This window comes from Mobula birostris, unplaced genomic scaffold (genome assembly GCF_030028105.1).
Source record: "Mobula birostris isolate sMobBir1 unplaced genomic scaffold, sMobBir1.hap1 scaffold_978, whole genome shotgun sequence".
Taxonomy (NCBI): domain Eukaryota; kingdom Metazoa; phylum Chordata; class Chondrichthyes; order Myliobatiformes; family Myliobatidae; genus Mobula; species Mobula birostris.
The window spans coordinates 1-18,627 of NW_027278695.1; the positions used below are offsets into that span (position 1 = coordinate 1).

Here is an 18,627-nt window from a genome sequence, read left to right on the forward strand (position 1 = left end):
CAGAACAGATCCCTGAGGCACACCACTGGTCACCGATAAGATTGAAAGGGAAAATAAATCAGCCATGATGGAATGGCAGAGCGGACTCAATGGGCCGAGTGGCCTAATTCAGCTCTGATACAGACTTATATAGAGATGACCCGGACAGACTCTCTTCGCCCCTCTCCTATCGGGCAGAAGATGCAAAAAGCTGAAGCGCGTCGCACCAGGTTCAAGGACAGCTTCTATCGGGCTGGTACCAGAGTACTGACCGGACATCCAGCACAATAAGATGGACTCTTGCCCTCACAACAACCTCGTTATGATCTTGCACTTTGTCACTTATTGATACGGCACTTTCACCGTCGATGTTACGCTTTATTCTGCATTCTGTTATTGCTTTATATTGCCTACCTCAGTGATCTGATCTGTATGAACAGTATGCAAAACAAACTTTTCAGTGGATTCCGGCACCGTCCGGCCCGCAATCTCCTCGGCCGGGGGCTTCCACAGACCGAATCCGGCTTGTGATCCGCCCTGGATCAGCCCCACGCTGACTGCGGTTTGGCAGCTTCAACGCTCCGCGCTCTGCTCGCGTGTAGCGGCCTCTCCGCGGGGTCTAGCGGGTGTAGGATCAAGTTCGAGCTCAGGTCAGAGTGAGAGAGAGGGAGGGAGCGCCAGTGTTCGGTTGGGAAAGTGCTGTGGGGGTGGGTGATTGAAGATAACGGGGGTCTCGAAGCGGCAAGTTGAAGATCATCCTTCCCCTCTGCTAACTCTCCCCCTCTCTCCCTCCCTCCGCCCTGAAGTGGAACTGCTCGCGTCTTGCCGGTGGACCAAGCCAGGCACAGGAGGGCGGATCACAGGGGGGAAATGGTGTGGAGGCGGTATTCGCAGATACTCAAATTGCGAAGGCAGGGAAGTTACTCGCCTATTCGCACGGGACCATCTGCGGCAGAGATGAAGCTCTCGTATGTCACGTTGCTCGTCCTGCTGGCCGTCGGAAGCGGTAGGAACTAAAATGTGTTCTCGCCGCCCCCACCCCCTCCCCGGCACAGGCTCTCGGCAAAGCTGCAGTCGGAAAACCAGCGGAGGGCGAGAGGCTTTCGCGGGTGGTTTGGGTTAACCCTCTGCAGAGATGGAAAGATGAATAGGAGGGGTCGCTAGGTGAAGGGTGAAAGCGCTGGGAGTGTGGGTCCCAAAGATCCTCCCCAGATAACACAGACCCTCAGGTTTAATTTCTCTGGCCTAGGTCGTGACAGCTGTTAACTTAGCAACAATAACACGATGAAATATCAGGGAGCACCTCGCCAATTTTCTCCGACCGCGGGGTGGGAGAGCCGCACTTGTCCCAGCGTTGGACAGGGAGCGAGGGACTGAGCTCCGTGTGCCGCTGCCGACACGGCCATTCTCTCACAGTCCACGTCTTGAGGCCGGACAACAACCGGCAGCCACAGTACCCGTACGGGTGCGGATCTGGGAGAGTGTGTCCTGAGCGCCGCCGCTGATGAAACTGTCAGTTTCATACTCCACATTTGCGGCTGGTTTAACAGGTTTCGTTGGAAACTTTGACCGACTACACGTAATTATTATTCATTCTCCTCTGGGCGCGACCACAATCTCTGTGTGAATATTCCTGCTCGTTCACTGTGATTCACAGCCTCTCCGCAGGAGAATGCGAGCAGACGGTGCACACAGCAAAATCCACGGAAAAAGGTGGGGGGGGGGTAATGCTGAAGGATCCCTCCCCTCCCTTCCCCTCCCCCCCACCTCCCCTCCCCCCTCCACCCCACCTCTCCACCCCCCTCCCCTCCACCCCCTCTCCTCCCCCTCCCCTCCCTCCTCTCCTCCCCGCCCCCCACCTCCCCTCCACATCCCTTCCCTCCCCCCCCACCCTCCCCCCCTCCACCTCCCGTCCCATTCCTCCCACCTCCCCTCCCCTCTCCTCCACCTCCCATTCCCCCCACCTCCCCTCCCCTCTCCTCCCATTCCCCCACCTCCCCTCCCCACCAGCTCCCCTCCCATTTCCCCCACCCCTCCCCTCCACCTTCCCTCCCCTCCCATTCCCCCCACCCCTCTCCTCCCCTCCCCCTCCACCCCTCCCCTCCCCCTCCACCCCTCCCCTCCCATCCCATTCCCTCCACCCCTCCCCTCTCATCCCATTCCCTCCACCTCCCCTCCCCTCCACCTCCCCTCCCCTCCCATTTCCCCCCCACCCATTCCCCCCACCTCCCCTTCCCTCCACCTCCCCTTCCCCCACCCCTCCCTTCCACCTCCCCTCCCATTCCCCCCACCTCCCCTTCCCCCACCCCTCCCCTTCCATCCCCCACCTCCCATTCCCCCCACCTCCCCTCCCATTCCCCCCACCTCCCACTCCCCCCACCTCTCATTCCCCCCACCTCTCACTCCCCCCATCTCTCACTCCCCCCACCTCTCACTCCCCCCACCTCTCATTCCCCCTACCTCTCATTCCCCCCACCACACGCACGCACATTCAGTGTCCCACTCGCTGAGGCGATCCAGTGACTGCAATAGATGACAGAAAGACTCCTCTCCCCCTTCCCCGCCTCCGCCTGTCTCCCTTTCTTTCTCTCTCTCTGTCTCCCTTCCATTCTCTCGGTCTGTCTCACTGTCTCTTTCTCTGTCTCTCTCTCTCTTTCTCTCTGTTTCACTCTCACTCTCACTCTCACTCTATAACAACAGGCCTGACTAAGCAAAATAACGGAACATTGTCCCCGGCAGAAAAGGGAACTGCCAGCGCCAGTCAGCCTGCGACCTTCTTCAGCCCCTACATCCCTGCCCATGTCTGTGACTCCTTCCACTCACCCCGACTTTGTGACCCCCTCCAAACCTGTCTCTATAACCCCCTCCGGCCCCACACCCCTCTGTGTCTCCATTAAACCATCCAGCCCCTACAGCCTTCCCTCTCTCTGTAATCCCCTCTGGCCACTACACCACCTCCCTCGTCTGTAACTCCCTCCGGCCCCCACACCTCTCTCTGTCTGTGAAAACCATCCAGCCCCTACACCCCTCCCTCTCTCTGTAACCCCAACACCTCTCTCTGTCTGTGAAAACCATCCAGCCCCTACACCCCTCCCTGTCTCTGTAACCCCCTTCAAACCTACACCCCTCCCTGTCTCTGTAACTCCCTTCAAACCTACAACACTCTCTGTCTGTGTGACCCCCTCTGATCACAACCCTCCCTGTCTCTGTAACCCCCTCTGGCCCCTACACCCCTCTCTGTCTCTGTGAAACCTTTCAGTTCCTACACCCCTCCCTGTCTCTGTAACCTCCTCCAGCCCCTACACACATCCCCATCCCTGTGACCCCCTCTGGCCCCTACACCCCTCCCCTTCCCTATGTATCTCCCTAAATGCATCCTCGTTTCTCACCCCACTCCTGCCACTACACCCCACCCATCTCTATGATCTCCTTTTGGCCCCTACACCCCTCCGTGTCGCTGTGACACACTTCTGGCCATGACAACATCCCCCACCCCACTTCCGGTCCTACACCCCTCTCCGTCTGCAAGGGCTCCAAGCTCCAGAATTCCCTCTTTAACCCTTCCCATTCCCTCTCACTTCCAACCCTACATACCCTCCCGTGGGTGAGCGGGTTGTGCTGAGGTAGTGAATGGGAGAGGAGTTTTGAGGTTTAATAACCTTGCCGTAGGGAAGGTAAGTTGGACATAAGTTGTTGAAACATTGGACACAGTGGTGTCTAAATTTCAGACAAGTTGCCATGGCGACAGATTTAATGTTACAAGTATTCCTGACTCCACTGGGACACGGGGCAAAGAGATTAATTCCCCCCCCCCCATACCAGTTTCATCTCACATCCCAGGGTTAGTGAGTTAGCGGGAAAACAACAGAGAATGGATAAAGGTTAGTATAAATGGGGTTAGCAGGGACTAGCCAGGCAAAAGGGCCAGCCTCGCTACTGTGTAACATTGTGAACTTGTTACAGTTAACGCGTTGAAATGTTACACGTGCAAAACGGAGAGATGCAAATCGGGCGAGGTCAAGGAGTGTAAACCTGGGGAGATATGTACAATCCAAGAGAACAGACAGAGAAACGGTGAGTTTCAGCCCCAGCCCCCCACCCCCCACTGTTCTCCCTTAGCACTCCTTCTCGCCACCCCCCCCCACAGTGCTCATTCCACACCACCCCATCCCACAGCGTGTCCTTCTCGCCGCCCTTCCCACTGTGTTCCCTTCTAGCCGCCCCTCCACTGTGCACTTGGATTTTCAGAAGGCCTTTGACAAGGTGCGGGGTGGGGAACGTCGACTCAGACCATGAGAGGCCTGCGTCGGGAATTTTCATGCCTTACAAGGCATAGATTGGAAGTCTGTGTGGAGCACCACTCCTCGCACAGACATTAGAGCAATGTGTGGTTAAGTGGCTTGTTCAAGGACACAAACATGCTGCCGCAGCTGAGGGTTGAACTAGCCACCTTCAGGTCAATAGATGAACGCCTTAACCACTTGGCCACGTGCCCAACACACCTTGGTGTGACAAGGTGCTGCACATAGAACATAGAAAACCTACAGCTCAATACAGGCCCTTCAGCCCACAATGCTACGCCGAACATGTTCTTACCTTAGAAATTACCTAGGGTTACCCATAGCCCTCCATTTTTCTAAGCTCCATGTACCTATGGAAATACCTGTCCATGTACCTACATGAGGCTGCTCCACAGGGGTAGGTACTGGGACTGCTGCATATACGTCAATAGTCTGGATAGTATTGATGGCTTTGTCGCCAAGTTTGCAGATGATACAAAGATGGATGGAGGAGCAGGTCGTTTTGAGGAAGTAGAGAGTCTGCAAAAGGACTTTGATAGATTGTGAGAATGGGCAAAGAAGTGGCAGATGGAATATAGTGTAGGGAAGTGTATGGTCATGCACTTTGGCAGAAGGAATGAAGGCATTTCTTCTAAAGGGGGAACAAATTCAAAACAATTGAGGTGCGAGGGGACTTGGGAGCCCTCATGCATGACTTCCTAAAGGTGAACTTGTGGGATGAGTCTGTAGTGAGGAAGGCAAACGCAATGTTAACATTCATTTTGAGAGGACTAGAATACCATATAACCATATAATAATTACAGCACAGAAACAGGCCATCTCGGCCTTTTCAGTCTGTGCTGAACTCTTACTCTCACCTAGTCCCACCGACTTGCACTCAGCCCGTAACCCTCCATTCCTTTCCTGTCCATATATCTATCCAATTTTACTTTAAATGACAACATCGAACCTACCTCAACCACTTCTGCTGGAAGCTCGTTCCATACAGCTACCACTCTCTGAGTAGAGAAGTTCCCCCTAAACTTTTGCCCTTTAACTCTCAACTCATGTCCTCTTGTTTGAATCTCCCCCACTCTCAATGGAAAAGACCTATCCATGTCAACTGTATCTATCCCCCTCATAATTTTAAATATCTCTATCAAGTCCCTCCTCAACCTTCTACATTCCTAAGAATAAAGACTTAACTTCAACCTTTCTCTGTAATGTAGGTGATGAAACCCAGGTAACATTCTAGTAAATCTTTTCTGTACTCTCTCTATTTTGTTGACATCTTTCCTATAATTCAATGACCAAAACTATACACAATACTCCAAATTTGGCCTTACCAATGCCTTGTACAATTTCCCAACTCCTGTACTCAATGCTCTGATTAATAAAGGCCAGCATACTAAAAGCTTTCTTCACCATCCTATCCACATGAGATTCCACCTTCAGGGAACTATGCACCATTATTCCTAGATCCCTCTGTTCTACTGCATTCTTCAATACCCTACCATTTACCATGTATGTCCTATTTTGATTAGTCCTACCAAAATGTAGCACCTCACATTTTTCAGCATTAAACTCCATCTGCCATCTTTCAGTCCACTCTTCTAACTGGCCTAAATCTCTCCGCAAGCTTTGAAAACCTACTTCATTATCCACAACTCCACCTATCTTAGTATCATCTGCATACTTACTCATTCAATTTACCACCCCATCATCCAGATCATTAATATATATGACAAACAACATTGGAACCCATACAGATTCCTGAGGCACACCACTACACACCGTCCTCCAATCTGACACACCACTACTCCACCACTACTCTCTGGCGTCTCCCATCCAGCCACTGCTGAATCCATTTTACTACTCCAATATTAATGCCTAATGATTGAACCTTCCTAACTAACCTAACACAAAAGCAAGGATATAATGTTGAGACTTTATAAGGCACTGGGCAGGCTGCACTTGGAATCACAGGACCAGAAGGCAGAGGTTGATAGGTTCTTGATTAGTCAGGGTGTGAAAGGTTATCGGGAGAAGGCAGGAGAATAGGGTTGGGAGATAAGAAATCAGATTCAGTGGGCTGAATGGTGCTGCAGTATGTCCCTTTGATAATTCACACTTAGAGTAAGTACATAGTCATAGTCATACTTTATTGATCCCGGGGGAAATTGGTTTTCATTACAGTTGCACCATAAATAATTAAATAGTAATCAAACTATAAATAGTTAAATAGTAATCAAACCATAAATAGTTATATAGTAATATGTAAATTATGCCAGGTAATTGGTAATTTCAGATAAGCAGCCAGTCCTGTTTTGTCAAGCACATTCCTTTATCATTTCATAATTATCACATGTACTGTGACAGAAAAGCTTGGACAGATCAAGTGTATTGAGGTAGAAGGTGGCAAAATGACAATTCAGAATAAAATGTAAGAGCTACCCAAAAAGTATAGTACAGGGAAAAGATAATGTGATGGGCTGAAAGGCCTGACTATGAATTTGGTAAATTCAAGAATATTGATATTGGTTACTATGGTCTTGCACACTGTTTATAGTGATCAGATCATCACACAGAACATTGAGGGAGAACAAGGTAAAACAACAACAGGATGCAGAAAAAAGTGTCACAGTTACAGAGAAAGTGCAGTGTGGGTAAATGATAAAGTGCAAGATCATAACAATCTAGATTGTGAGGTCAACAGTCCATTTTTATCATACTAGAGAACCACTCAGGGTAGAAGCTGTGCTTTACCCTGCTAGTACATGCTTTCAGGCTTTTTATCTTCTGCCTGATTGGAGAGGGGAGAAGATAGAATGTCTGGGGTGGGTAGGGTCCTTGATAATGCTGGCTGCTTCACTGAGATAGCGGGAAGTGTAGGTGCCTATGGAGGGGAGGTTGGTTTCTGTGATGTGTACACAACTGTCTGCAGTTTCTAGCTGTCATGACGGAGTATTTGCCGTACCAAGCTGTGATGCATCTGGATGTGGAAGGGAGCATTAAAGGACTATTCAGCAGAAGAGGGGAAATCCACGTGTCATGGAGAATTTCCTGGAGAAAGTCTGTGCTGCCTATGTACTAGTGCATTCCAAAGGGGGAAGTGGCAATTTGAACACCTACAGTCCACCAACTTAATGCATGCTCCTCCGAACTATTTAGCTTTTAGGCCTGTGTATCTTCTGTCTAGCGGGTAGGGGAGAAGAGATAATGTCTGGGATGGGTGGTGCCTTTGATTATATTGGCAGGAATAGTAATCAGAGTGACGTGATTTGGAAGGCAGTTTCCCAGAGGTGAGCTGCTCCCCAAACTTCTGCTGGTCCAATGCAGGAAGGGGGAAAGGCGAGGACCAGCAGAACATCTGGGACTAGTCATGATTCCAGTGCTGCACTGTCTGAAGGGCAGAGGCAGAAAGAGGGTTGAGGGGCCAGGGAAATCTCTTCCCCACAAATGTTGCCTGACCCACTGAGTCTTTCCCACATGCCCAGTCAATCAGAGATGTTCAGCTTCACATCTAAAATTACTGAATGAACTGGAGTAGCACAAATGGTTAAAATTTCAGCCTTGTGGATGTTAGGGATGGTACTTTAAACCAGGGGAAGACTTCCCCGTGGTATGGGGAGTGTTATAGGACAGGAAGACCTACAGGTAGATTCCCTCAATGTCAGTAAGAAGAAAAGAGCTGGTCATTGACTTCAGGAAGGGGATGGGGGTTTTGGGGGGTGGGGAGGGTGATGTACACACTCTCATCTACATCATGATGTTGAGAGCTTCAAATTCCTAATAGTGAACAACATTGCCCATGGCCTGTCGTTGTCCAATCATGCTGGGCTCGGGCAGCCCTCATAATAGGATCAAAATTGGAGAGGGTCAGCAACTTCAAATTCCTGCGGTGTCCTTGGCCCAGCACGTAAATGAACTTGCAAACTCCTCAGGAGTCTGCAGAGATTCGTCACAACATCTAAAACTTTGACAAACTTCTCTGTAATGTGCAGTGTCTGGCTGCATCACGGCCTAGTATAGAAACAGCAATACAATAATTCCAAATGGAAAATTCGACAAAAGGTAGTGGATTCGGCCCAGTATGTCCTCCCAACTACTGAGCACATGGTAGGAAATCAACATCCACCTTCAGTGTCCTTACCACACAGGCAAACTTCAAACATGAAGTCACCATGTCACTAAAGATTCATTTCCTCATTCCCATTTAGAATTTTTCCATGCAAATCTTGGCACTGTCAGTGACAAGCGTGGTGAAAGGTTTCACCAGGACATTGTGCTCATGAAGAAATGGTATCAGGACAACTGGAATCCATCAGTGCTGGCTGATTATTGTTGGACACAAGTGAAAAGTCTCAGGCAGAGTACAAATGAAAACCATCAACCAAACATTTTTAGCTTAGTTGAAAGATTGCAAAGCATTAGCACTGTTATGCAATTAAATGCATTATATTAAATAAAAGTTAATTTCTTGTTTCTCCAAATTCTTACTTTTAGTCTGAAATTATATTTACGTTCAGCCTGAGGAAACAGAAGAGTTTGTTGTCCAGAGAAAGGCATAGATATAGTGGACTTGGAAAGGATGTTTACAATAGTGGGGGAATCTAGGACCTAAGGGTTCAGCCTCAGAATAGAGGGACGTCTCTTTACAACAGAGATCAGGAGAAATTTCTTTAGCCAGGGATTGGTGAATCTGTGGAATTCATTGCCACAGATATGGAGGCTAAGTGATTGGATATATTTAAAGCAGAGGCTGATAGGGTCTTGATTGGTCATTGCCTCAAAGGTTATGGGGAGAAGGCAGAGATTGGAGTTGAGAAGGAAAACACTGTAAATCAGCCGTGGATGAATGACGGAGCAGACTGAGTGAGCCTCATTCTGCTCTTATGTCTTATGGTGCAAACCAACTCCCATCAATGTTTCCTCCCAGAAGAAAGCTCCATTTACCTTTGGGATATTTCTGTAGAATATAGAAATATTTCACTTTGCATAGAAGGAGCTGATATTTTGACCATTGGATCTATTTATGTGCCTCTGATTGTGTGTCTGTCTCTGTCTAGTATTCTTGTTCTGCCTAACAAATCAAACTTACCCCCACATCTCACCATAAATACAAGTCCTCTAGTATTCGATATTTTGTTCCTGGGGAAAAGATTCTGACTCTCTACCCTATCTGTGCCTCTCATACCTTATAAATTTCTGTCAGGTCTCCTCTCTGCCTTTGCACTCAGGGAAAACAACCCAAGCCGGTCCAACCTCTCAGTACAGCTCATATCCCCAAATCCAGGCAGCATCTTCTGCCCCCTCTCCAAGCGCCCACACCCTTCCTATATCGGGTCTGAGATCAATATTTAAGGTGTGGCCTAATTAGAGTTTAGGTGCCATATAATTTCCTCCTCCTCCTCCTTTCCCTTTCTCCCATAGTCCACTCTCCTCTCCTGTCAGATTCCTTCTTCTTCAGCCCTTCATCTATTCCACCAATCAGCTCTCAGCTTCTTATTTTATTCTCCCCTCCTCCACCCACCTTCTCTGTCACCTGGTCTATCACCTGCCAGATTGTACTTCCCCTCCTCTCACCTTCTTATTCCAACTGCCGCCCCCTTCCTTTCCAGTCCTGATGAAGGCTCTTGGCTTAAAATGTCAACTCTTTATTCGTCACTATAGACACTCCCTGGCCTGTTGAGTCCCTTCAGTAGTCTGTGTGTGTGTGTGTTTTGCTCTGGATTTCCAGCAGCTGAAGAATCTCAAGTTCCTGAACATTATTTCCCGACATTTGCAGTTAGTGCCTTGATTAGTAAAGGCAAGCTTGGCATACCCTGCTGACCTTACCACCTTATCAACATGTGTAACCAGTTTCAGGGACCCCAGGATCCCTCTGTACATCGGTACTCTCTACAAAAGGGACTGGATTTGGTCCAGTATATCATGAGAAAAGCCCTCCCAACCATTGAGCACATCGTAGGAAAGCAGCATCCATCTTCAGCGAACCTCACCATCCAGGCCAGGCTCTTTTCTTGCTGCTGCCATCAGGTGGAAAGTCCAGGAACCTCAGGACCGGGTTCAAGGACACTTACTACCCCTCAACCGTCAGGCTCTTGAACAAAAGAGTAACCATGCTCACTTGTCCACCCATTGCGATGCTTCCACAAGCACTGACATCACTTTAAGGACTCTGTATCTTGTTATTTCGTGGTATTGTTATTTATTGCTATTTACTTATATTGGCATTTGCACAGTTTGTTGTCTTCTGCACTCTGGTTGATCTTTCACTTTTCCTGTTATAGTTACTATTCGATACACTCACTGAGTCTGCCCACAGGAAAATGAATCTCAGGTTTGTATATGGTGACATATGCATACTTCAATAATAAAATTTACTTTGAACTTTGGTGACACAGCCAAGAAAGATCATCACCACCCCGACTTCCTCAGGAAATTCAGCATGTCTCCTTAGACTGTCAACGACCTTTTACACCACAGAGAGCATCCGACCCAGATGGACCGTGGCTTAGGATGCTGACTCTTTCTACACTTCTCACTGCCTTGGTAAAACACCCAACGTAATCAAAGATCCCACCCACCCGAGACGTTCTCTCTTCTTCCCTCCCATCGGGCGGAAGACACAAAAGCCCGAAAGTCTGTAGCACCAGCCACAAGGACGGTTTCTGCCCCACTGTTATCAGACTCTTAAATGGACCTCTCAAATGCATAACTCTTGATTAACCAGACTACATCATAGAACATAGAATAGTACAGCACAGTACAGGCCCTTTGGCCCACAATGTTGTGCTGACCCTTGAACCCTGCCTCCAATATAACCTCCCATTAAATTCCTCCATATACCTGTCTAGTAGCCTCTTAATTTTCAGTAGTGTATCTGCCTCCACCACTGACTCAGGCAGTGTATTCCACGCACCAACCACTCTCTGAGTAAAAAACCTTCCTCTAATATCCCCCTTGAACTTCCCACCCCTTACCTTAAAGCCATGTCCTCTTGTATTGAGCAGTGGTGCCCTGGGGAAAAGGCGCTGGCTATCCATTCTATCTATTCCTCTTAATATCTTGTACACCTCTATCATGTCTCCTCTCATCCTCCTTCTCTCCAAAGAGTAAAGACCTAGCTCCCTTAATCTCTGATTATAGTGCATACTCTCTAAACTAGGCAGCATCCTGGTAAATCTCCTCTGTACCCTTTCCAATGCTCCCACATCCTTCCTATAGTGAGGCGACCAGAACTGGATACAGTATTCCAAATGTGGCCTAACCAGAGTTTTATAGAGCTGCATCATTACATCACGACTCTTAAACTCTATCCCTCGACTTGTGAAAGCTAACACCCCATAGGCTTTCTTAACTACCCTATCCACCTCTGAGGCAACTTTCAGGGATCTGTGGACATGTAGCCCCAGATCCCTCTGCTCCTCCACACTACCAAGTATCCTGCCATTTACTTTGTACTCTGCCTTGGAGTTTGCCCTTCCAAAGTGTACCACCTCACACTTCTCCGGATTGAACTCCATCTGCCACCTCTCAGACCACTTCTGCATCCTATCAATGTCTCTCTGCAATCTTTGACAATCCTCTACACTATCTACAACACCACCAACCTTTGTGTCGTCTGCAAAAATGCCAACCCAGCCTTCTACTCCTATACCCAGGTCATTAATAAAAATCACGAAAAGTAGAGGTCCCAGAACCGATCCTTGTGGGACACCACTAGTCACAATCCTCCAATCTGAATGTACTCCCTCCACCATCACCCTCTGCCTTCTGCAGGCAAGCCAATTCTGAATCCACCTGGCCAAACTTCCCTGGATCCCATGCCTTCAGACTTTCTGAATAAACCTATCGTGTGGAACCTTGTCAAATGCCTTACTAAAATCCATATAGATCACATCCACTGCACTACCCTCATCTATATGCCTGGTCACCTCCTCAAAGAACTCTATCAGGCTTGTTAGACACGATCTGCCCTTCACAAAGCCATGCTGACTGTCCCTGATCAGATTATGATTCTCTAAATGCCTATAGATCCTATCTCTAAGAATCTTTTCCAACAGCTTTCCCACCACAGATGTAAGGCTCACTGGTCTATAATTACCCGGACTATCCCTACTACCTTTTTTGAACAAGGGGACAACATTCGCCTCCCTCCAATCCTCCGGTACCATTCCTGTGGACAACGAGGACATAAAGATCCTAGCCAGAGGCTCAGCAATCTCTTCCCTCGTCTCGTGGAGCAGCCTGGGGAATATTCCATCAGGCCCTGGGGACTTATCTATCCTAATGTATTTTAACAACTCCAACACCTCCTCTCCCTGAATATCAACATGCTCCAGAACATCAACCTCACTCATATTGTCCTCACCGTCATCAAGTTCCCTCCCATTGGTGAAAACCGAAGAGAAGTATTCATTGACGACCTCGCTCACTTCCACAGCCTCCAGGCACATCTTCCCACCTTTATCTCTAATCGGTCCTACCTTCACTCCTGTCATCCTTTTGTACATTTTCTTCAAGACTGTGTGGGTTTACTCGCACATTCTGAAAATGTACACTTCACTGTTAGCATGGCACCGCTTGTGGGCTGCTCCCATCACATCCGCACTGACTTCACTCAGCACTTTGATGTTCTGTGACAATTACAGGCAATCTTTCATTTATCATCTGTTCCCATTTGTATTCTGTGTGGGACGATCTGTGTGGGGTAATCTGTGTGGGACGATCTGTCTGGGACGATCTGTGTGGGGTAATCTGTCTGGGACGATCTGTGTTGGACAAACTGTGTGGAACAATTTGTGTGGGGTAATCTGTGCGGAGTAATCTGTGTGGAGTAATCTGTGTGGAGTAATCTGTGTGGAGTAATCCGTGTGGGACAATCTGTGTGGGACAATCTGTGTGTGGTAATCTGTGTGGGACAATCTGTGTGGGATAATCTGTGTGGGCCAATCTGTGTGGGATAATCTGTGTGTGGTAACCTGTGTGGACAATCTGTGTGGGGTAATCTGTGTGGGGTAACCTGTGTGGGACAATCTGTGTGGGGTCCTGACGAAGGGTCTCTGCCTGAAACGTCGGCTGCACCTCTTCCTAGAGATGCTGCCTGGCCTGCTGCGTTGACCAGCAACTTTGATGTGTGTTGCTTGGGGTAATCTATGCAGGGTGGCGTGCAAATTTTTGTAGCTGATGAGAATACTGAAGCAATTCCACCAACACACCAAACACCTGCTCCTGAAACACCCTGTTAACTTGAAGGTCAAACTCTCCAGTCCTGGGGTAGGGGTGGAATGGAAAAGAGGCAGTACCTTTCCCATCCTCCGCTCCTACCTTCCCTCCTGGAACTCCACATCCCCGTGGAATCGGCCCTGCCTTCTTCCAAACCAACCTCCTTCCCATCTCGTGGAATTTTGTGCTTTCCTCGTGTCAGGGTGAAGCCCAACACCCAGAAGGAGAGCACCCTCCAGGGTGAGGCATGATGGTGATAGGGTTAGCTGTGACCATTCACTCTCCCTCCCCAGGAACTTCGACAGAGGCTACTAGCAGCTTCAACAGAGGATGTAAGCCAGCCTGCACCAACATCAGCGTCGACCTGGGATACGTTTCTGTCAACATCAACTGCTGTAGCAGTGACCTCTGTAACCAGGAGATAGGTAACATCTCACTGCTTCGAACCGTTTCACCGTCCTGTCCCCGTCTCACCACCCCGTTCCGTTTCCGTCTCACCGGCCTGTCCCCGTCTCGCCATCCTGTCACATCCCCATCTCACCACCCTGTCCCATCCCCGTCTCACCGTCCTGTCCCCATCTCACCATCCTGTCCCATCCTCATCTCACCGTCCTGTCCCCGTCTCACCATCCTGTCCCATCCCCGTCTCACCGGCCTGTCCCCGTCTCGCCACCCTGTCACATCCCCATCTCACCACCCTGTCCCATCCCCATCTCACAGTCCCATCATCGTCTCACCGCCCCATCCCATGTCTGTCTCACTGTCCCATCCCCGTCTCACCATCCCATCCCCATCTCCACACCCTGTCCCATCCCCGTCTCACCACCCTGTCCCATCCCTGACTCACCATCCTGTCCGCGTCTCACCATCCTGTCCCATTCCCGTCCCTTCCCCGACTCACCATCCGGTCCCTGTCTCACCATCCCATCCCCGTCTCACCACCCCGTCCCCTCCCCATCTCACCACCCCATCCCCGTCTCACCACCCTGTCCCCGTCCCTGTCTCACCGCCCTGTCCCCGTCTCACCGCCCCGTCCCACCACCCCATCCCCGTCTCATGCCATGTTGCATCTCACTGCTCTGTGCCATCCTGCCATCTTGTCCAGTTTCATTGCCCAGTCCTGACTCACTGTTGTGCCCCCTCACCCTCTTCCAAAAAGAATTCAAGTGAAAAGGCCATTCTACCCATCAAAGTCATGGTAGCCCTACTCTGCAAGGGTGAGGATTTGGGAGTCCCTGCTGGGAGGGGAGTGTTGTCAGAGGCTGGGGAGGGGTGGAGGAACTGAGACAACCTACTGAGTGTTAACTCTTTATCCAACAGAGCAGGCCTATTTCTCCAACAGCCTGCAATGCCTGGGCTGCCTGTGGCAGCGTAACGACTTTCAGTGCAGCCAGCCCAGCTCTGTGAGGTGCCAGTCGACGCAGGATAAGTGTGCTGAGATCTACGCCTCCCTCCCTTCCGGTCAGTCCTGTTCTGCAGTGAGGGGAGGGGAGGGAGCTCCATGCAATGCCGTGGACAGAGAGCGGGGTAAAAGGGGAAGGTGCGCAGACGGGACAAACCGGGGTATCGCTCAGTGCAACAGCCCCAGTAAAGGTTGTGATATGCAGAGGCAAGATATGGGATCTCACCCACATACAGCATAGGTGCAGGAGAGAACAGATCTGCAATTAAATCTTGGATCCTCCTGGTGTTAGGCCTGTTCCAGGCAGTGGGGGCATCTGGGGAGGCTGGAGGACAGAGATACAACTGACTGTGGGGTGGGGGAGCAAACACTGGTCTAACTGGCATCTTTCTGGGCTCAGGTGGAGGGAGGTTGGGAGATAGCAGAGACAGGAGTGATTATGGGATCTTCCTATGCATCTGGCCTGGGGAAGACATTGAAGGGGGACGTACAGGAAGCAGAAATGGGACAAACTGCAGGATCTTTTAGAGCTCATGGACAATGGGGAGAATGTTGGCAGAAGCGGAGACGTGACCAACCATGGGATCTCCCTGTGCGTCAGGCCCTGTGAAGAGAGTTAAGGATGGGGTTTGAGGGGTAGCGGAGATGGGGCTGACTGTGGGATCACCCTGTGTATGAGGTCCGGGCCGGACGGCGTGGGGTGAAATTCAGGGAGAATGGAGACAGGACTGACTGTGGGATCCCCCTGTGTGTGAGGTCCGGGCCGGACGGCGGTAGGGTGGGATTCGGGGAGAATGGAGACGGGAGACGGGACTGACTGTGGGATCTTTCCTGTCAGGTCCAGGGCAGACGGCGGTGGGGTGGGATTCGGAGAGAATGGAGACGGGAGACGGGACCGACTGTGGGATCCCCCTGTGTGTGAGGTCCGGGCCGGACGGCGGTAGGGTGGGATTCGGGGAGAATGGAGACGGGAGACGGGACTGACTGTGGGATCTTTCCTGTCAGGTCCAGGGCAGACGGCGGTGGGGTGGGATTCGGAGAGAATGGAGACGGGAGACGGGACCGACTGTGGGATCTTTCCTGTCAGGTCCAGGGCAGACGGCGGTGGGGTGGGATTCGGAGAGAATGGAGACGGGAGACGGGACCGACTGTGGGATCCCCCTGTGTGTGAGGTCCGGGCCGGACGGCGGTGGGGTGGGATTCGGGGAGAATGGAGACGGGAGACGGGACTGACTGTGGGATCTTTCCTGTCAGGTCCAGGGCAGACGGCGGTGGGGCGGGGGGGATTCGGGGAGAATGGAGACGGGAGACGGGACTGACGACTGAATGTGGGATCCCTCTGTGTATGAGGTCCGGGCCGGACGGCGTGAGGTGGGATTTGGGAAGAATGGAGACGGGAGATGGGACCGACTGTGGGATCCCCCTGTGTGTGAGGTCCGGTCCGGACGGCGGTGGGGTGGGATTCGGGGAGAATGGAGACGGGAGACGGGACTGACGACTGAATGTGGGATCCCCCTGTGTATGAGGTCCGGGCCGGACGGTGTGGGGTGGGATTCGGGGAGAATGGAGACGGGAGACGGGACTGACGACTGAATGTGGGATCCCCCTGTGTATGAGGTCCGGGCCGGACGGCGTGGGGTGGGATTTGGGGAGAATGGAGACGGGACTGACTGTGTGATCTTTCCTGTCAGGTCCAGCCCGGACGGTGACGCTGCAAGGCTGTGTCTCTGCCTCCACTTGCTCCCCGGATCGAGTCCCCGACATAATCGGAGTGTCAGGGAATATCAGCTGCTGCGATCACAACCTCTGCAACGGGAGTGGGCCGACTGCCACCCTGACCCCTCTCCACCCCACCCTCCTCCTCCTCCTCCTCCTAGGCCTCATCAGCTTGTGAGCGCTCATGCAGCTTTGCCATCTCCTCGTACCCCGCCCCCCCAGCACAGAATATCTCACCTTATTTATTAAACTTTGTGCCGTCTCAGATTTTGTATTTCTGACAAGTGAGGAGGGAACACTGTGGGAGGGGTGAGGAGGGGACGTTGTGGGAGGGGGTGAGGAGGGAACACTGTGGGAAGGGGAGAGTGAGGAGGGAACACTGTGGGAGAGGATGGTGAGGAGGGAACACTGTGGGAGGGAGTGAGGAGGGAACACTGTGGGAGGGGGTGAGGAGGGAACACTGGGAGGGGTGAGGGAACACTGTGGGAGGGGTGAGGAGGGAACACTGTGGGAAGGGGTGAAGAGGGAGTGCTGTGGGAGGGGTGAGGAGGGAACATTGTGGGAGGGGGTGAGGAGGGGACGTTGTGGGAGGGGTGAGGAGGGAACACTGGGAAGGGGAGAGTGAGGAGGGAACACTGGGAGGGGTGGAGGAGGGAACACTGTGGGAAGGGGTGAAGAGGGAGTGCTGTGGGAGGGGTGAGGAGGGAACATTGTGGGGGGGGAGGAGGGGTCACTGTGGGAGGGGTGAGGAGGGAACACTGTGGGAGGGGGTGAGGAGGGGACGTTGTGGGAGGGGTGAGGAGGGGTCACTGTGGGAGGGGTGAGGAGGGAACACTGTGGGAGGGGGTGAGGAGGGGACGTTGTGGGAGGGGTGAGGAGGGAACACTGTGGGAAGGGGAGAGTGAGGAGGGAACACTGTGGGAGGGGATGGTGAGGAGGGAATACTGTGGGAGCGGTGAGGGAACACTGTGGGAGGGGTGAGGAGGGAACGCTGTGGGAAGGGGTGAAGAAGGAGTGCTGTGGGAGGGGTGAGGAGGGAACATTGTGGGAGGGGATGGTGAGGAGGGAACACTGTGGGAGGGGGTGAGGAGGGAACACTGGGAGGGGTGAGGAGGGAACACTGTGGAAGGGGGTGAGGAGGGAAACTGTGGGAGGGGTGAGGGAACACTGGGAAGGGGAGAGGAGGGAACACTGGGGGAGGGGACGGTAAGGAGGGAACACTGTGGGGGGGTGAGGAGGGAACTGTGGGAGGGGTGAGGAGGGAACACTGTGGGAGGGGTGAGGAGGGAACTCTGTGGGAGGGGGTGAGGAGGGAGGGTAGAGAGAGTTGTGGCGAGGAGGAAATGCTGGCTGAGGGGTGCTGAGGAGGGAATGCCATGGGAGGGGCTGCGAGGAGGGCGTGCGGTGCCATGAGCAGAGAATCCCTCTCCCTCGATGTTTACACCAGCCGTATGAGGGTCACCTCTGGACCCTGTCTCTCAACATGAGATGCCAGCAGTCCCAGAGACGCATGTTTCATCGCGATTGAATCCACACTCTGGTGAGTGAGGGGAGGGATCTCTAACTCAGGCCCTCAAGTCATGGCAACATTCTTGTAAGACTACTTTGTACTCGTTCCAGGGTAATGACGTCTTTTCTGTAACCAGGAGACCAGGACTGCACACACCAACGCCTTGTACAAGTGCCGTGTAACATTGACTCACGACTTTCGGCGCATGAGCAACCAGACTAAAAATGCCAGTGGAAATCAGCACATCCTGACGAAGGGTCTTGGCCCAAAACATCTCCTCTTTCTCATCCCCTCTGTAGATAGTGCCTGAGCCGCTGAGTTCCTCCAGTGTTTTGTGTGTGTTGCAACATAACTCACGTATTCAGTGCCAAATTCCTTCTTCACCACCCTATCTAACTGTGTCACCACTTTCAGGGAACCATTCCCGGGTCTCTCTGATCTACTGCATTCCCCAGGGCCCTAAGTCACACAGGTTAATGACAGTATATTGCTTGTGAAGGTGCTCCCTC

At 51.5% G+C, this 18,627-nt stretch overlaps 1 protein-coding gene across 1 annotated transcript; it reads left to right on the top strand.

Annotated features, from left to right (window-relative positions):
* Window positions 1-523: 523 nt before the first annotated feature.
* Window positions 524-16,873, top strand: LOC140193877 (uncharacterized). The gene is made up of 6 exons (XM_072251011.1): window positions 524-629; window positions 786-985; window positions 3,943-4,053; window positions 13,784-13,915; window positions 14,811-14,951; window positions 16,584-16,873. The coding sequence occupies exons 2-6, from the start codon at window positions 850-852 to the stop codon at window positions 16,784-16,786; spliced, it is 723 nt and encodes a 240-aa protein (XP_072107112.1). The 5' UTR covers window positions 524-629; window positions 786-849; the 3' UTR covers window positions 16,787-16,873.
* The last annotated feature ends 1,754 nt before the right edge of the window (window positions 16,874-18,627 follow it).